The 3,584-nt window shown below is 39.9% G+C and overlaps 1 protein-coding gene across 1 annotated transcript; it reads left to right on the top strand.

The window, feature by feature from the left end:
- On the top strand, positions 1 to 940 carry LOC306966320 (uncharacterized protein; the record flags this gene model as incomplete). The annotated part of the gene is made up of 1 exon (XM_079561043.1): positions 1 to 940. The coding sequence occupies exon 1, from the start codon at positions 2 to 4 to the stop codon at positions 938 to 940; it is 939 nt and encodes a 312-aa protein (XP_079417169.1). The 5' UTR covers position 1.
- Between the last annotated feature and the right edge of the window lie 2,644 nt (positions 941 to 3,584).

The raw sequence follows: 3,584 nt of genomic DNA, 5'->3' as shown, positions 1-3,584 counted from the left end.
CATGGGACAACACAGCTGTGAACTCTGTGGAAAGACATTCAAATCAACCAACAACCTGACAGTGCACCGGCGCATTCACAAAGGAGAAAAGCCGTACAGCTGTGGCCAGTGTGGGAAGACGTTCACGTCAACCTTCAACCTGAAAAGACACCAGCGCATTCACAGCGGAGAAAGACCGTACAGCTGTGAGGTCTGTGGAAAGACGTTTATCCAGTCCCAAGATATCAAACTACACAAGCGCATCCACACGGGGGAAAAGCCGTACACTTGTGACCTGTGTGGGCGGACCTTTGCCCAATCAGGGTCTCTCACAGAACATAAACTTAGTCACAATGGAGAGAAGCCGCACAAATGTGACAGCTGTGGAAAGACCTTCACCAGAGCGGTTACTCTCAAACTGCACATGTGCCTTCATTTTGATAAACGGCGATACAGCTGTGATCAGTGTGGGATGAAATTCTCAGAAGCCAAATCCCTTAAACAACACTGGGGCAGCCACAGAGGAGAGGAGCCATTCGGTTGTGGCCACTGTGGAAAGACTTTTGCACAGTTATCCAAATTGTCCGAACATCTGCGCTCTCACACTGGGCAGAGGTTGTGTAGCTGTGAGCAGTGTGGGAAGAAATGTTCAAAACTCAGTAATCTGAAAAGACACATGGCAACTCACTGGGGAGAGACGCCGTACCCCTGTGACCAGTGTGGCAAGGTTTTCAGCGACGCGTCCACTCTACGCACTCACCTCCTCGTCCACTCTGGATCCCACTCCTGTGACAAGTGTGAGCGGAGCTTCAGCACAGCAGCAACGTTACAGGAACACTATACTGTACACGCTGAGGAGCTGGAGGTCTCATGTGAAGTGTGTGCAAAGAGATTCCACTCCAAAGACCTGTATCATCTACACCTGCAGAGCCATGAGATTCAGCCTGTTGTGATCATATAAAACAAATGAATTAATTAAGCATGTCCAGGACTATAAAGGAAAATCTTTTTGTTGAGTTTGAAATGCTTTATTAACAATTTCTTTCATGTGTCTTTCTTAAATGAATGGTAAATGGTCTTTTCCACCTACATTAAGGACTCAAAGTGGAACCGGTCGCCCATTCATAGACGAATATACGCAGACACTGGAGGCAAGGTGGGAGAAGTGTCCTGCCCAAGGACATAACGGCAGTGTGCACCTTCAGGAGGCGGGGTTCCAACTCCCAACCTTCCGATCATGAGACGCCAATGTCCGTCTTACCTTTTGTCGGCTCTAAAGTTGTGGCTCTTATGATGTTTTTTTTTGTGTGCTTTTTTTGTCTCGTTTTTGTCGCTATTTTCAAGAAGCTTTTAGATAAAGGCCTCAAGCGATCAGACCGTTTAAGTATTGATATAAAGAAAGGATATTCTCTTTGTATGTATTAGGAGAAAGTATCTGATTTTTCATGTCCAGCTGTTGTGTTGTAATCCAGATGTTGTTGGTGGGTAGTATTCACACTGTATCCTTGACGACTTGGATTTAGATCACAGTGCTCAAATACAAGGAAGCCTAATGAGTAATACAGAACAAGATGCTGAGCAGAACATATTTTAATTTAGTTTTAGTCTGAGTCTTTTGACTAAAATGTATTTTAATTTTAGTCGAGATTTAGTCGACTAAAACTGCAAGTAAATTTAGTCGACTAAATTTAAGACTAATTAAGTTGACTTTGCATTGATAATATTCATTATAGTCATATTTAATCTTGTTCCTCTGCTTCATGGAGCTGCTCCACATGAACAAAGCTCAGAGCTGATCCTTTAACAGTGAATTTAAATGATCTGAGGCTTTTTCAGACGGTCAATATAAGTTTGGATGATTTTAGTCTCTCCTTTTCATTTTTATTTAGTCTTATTTTAGTCGACTAAAATATCTGGACATTTTAGGCATAGTTTTAGTCTCATGAAAAACTTTTAATTTAGTTTTAGTCCAATTTTAGTCGTCAAAAATATCACTTTGACTAAAATTAAGACTAAATATTTTAGTCGACGAAATTAACACTGATACTGAGAGTACTTTAACCTCTTACCACCCGCCTAAACCAAATGCATTCTGTCCTCTTTGGCTATTATATAGGCCTGTGCAACACCTCATTTGAAAGCTAAGACCCACAAAATTGATCTTTTTCCTCGCGTTGTTGCTGTTTTTGTTTTTTAATTATTATTATTATTATTATTTTTTTTTTCATTTTTGTCACATTTTTGTTGAATTTTTGTCACTTTTTTTTTTTAGTTTTTGTTGAATTTTTGTCACATTTGGGTTGAGTTTTGGTCACATTTCTGTCACATCTTTGTTTTCTTCTCATTTTTTCGTGGCTGTTTTGGTGCTTTTTTCCCAAGAAGCTTTTTGATTAGGGTAAAGCCAAACTGGAGAAAATGGGATCCGTTCAGGTGGGAGTTAAGAGGTTAAAGGGGTGGGAGTGAATAAGTCTTTACTTCCTCCCACTCCTTTTCGGACAATCTTATCTAAAATGTGCAAAAGATAAAACAAAATTGTCCTAAGCTGTAACTGTACGGAGCTGCACATTTGATATTGAGCTCACATCTGCCTCAGTCACGGCAGGTTGTGTTTCGAGTTCATGCAAGTTTGTGTTTTTAAGTTTTGTTCATGGTCTGGATAAATAATCATTCATTCAGATTTGGGTAAAGCCAAACTGGAGAAAATGTGCTCGGTTCAGGTGGGGGTTAAGAGGTTCAGTGCTCCTCTTGCACGGCAGGGGGAAGCATTTCACTCTGGAATTATACAATCAGTAGAAGAAGAACTTCCGCGATGTGCTAAGTCGGTTAGCTTTGATAACGCGTTAACAAACATGTGTGAAAGTGACTCCGCGGCTCTTTTCTCCACTTCTGGTCTGTGTTTTTAGCCAATGTGGACGTATAATGCTCGAGACTCCAGAAATATGGCGGATCTCCATGGTAACAGTCTGTTTACTTCGTTCCACTATACACTATTCCAACCACGTTTTCTGGATCTCTAAAGGCGTTTTGTATTTTTTGCATCCCCAATGTTGGTCAAATGATAACTGTGAGTGGCAGTTGGGTATGATTGTTATGTCACGCCGGTCTGTTTAGTCAAAAGTGTAAATACTTCTCCAAAATTGTTCTGCCTTTGCCCCAATATACTAACTATTGATCAGCTGAGAGATGAAACAAAACCCCTCTCCAGTCTTCTTCAGTAACAGCCTTCAGTTTGGGACACAGATACACAGTAAGGTCTTTAGTTTGAGTAACTTTGAGTAACTTTCTAATCAGTGGTGGGTAGTAGTACTCAGTTACATTTAACCTACTCAAGTACATAAGTCACTTTCTTAACCTCTTAACTCAACTCACTCCCGCCTGAACCGAGAGGATCTTTTTCCTCACGTCATCAGAGAGTTTTTCCAGCATTTTTTTGTTGGGTGTTCAACTCATTGTTTGTAACTTTTCGGTCATTTTTTCGTCAATTTTTTTATCACATTTTTTTGAATTTTTTTTGGTCATTTTTTTGTCAATTTTTAGTCATTTTTTTGTCACATTTTTTCCATTTTGTATAAAAAAAGTAATATTTTTTTTGTAATTTTTTTGTC

This window comes from Gobius niger (genome assembly GCF_951799975.1).
Source record: "Gobius niger genome assembly, chromosome: 8".
Taxonomy (NCBI): Eukaryota; Metazoa; Chordata; class Actinopteri; order Gobiiformes; family Gobiidae; genus Gobius; species Gobius niger.
The sequence above is the reverse complement of the archived record's forward strand: the minus strand, read 5'-3'. Positions and strand labels throughout refer to the sequence as shown.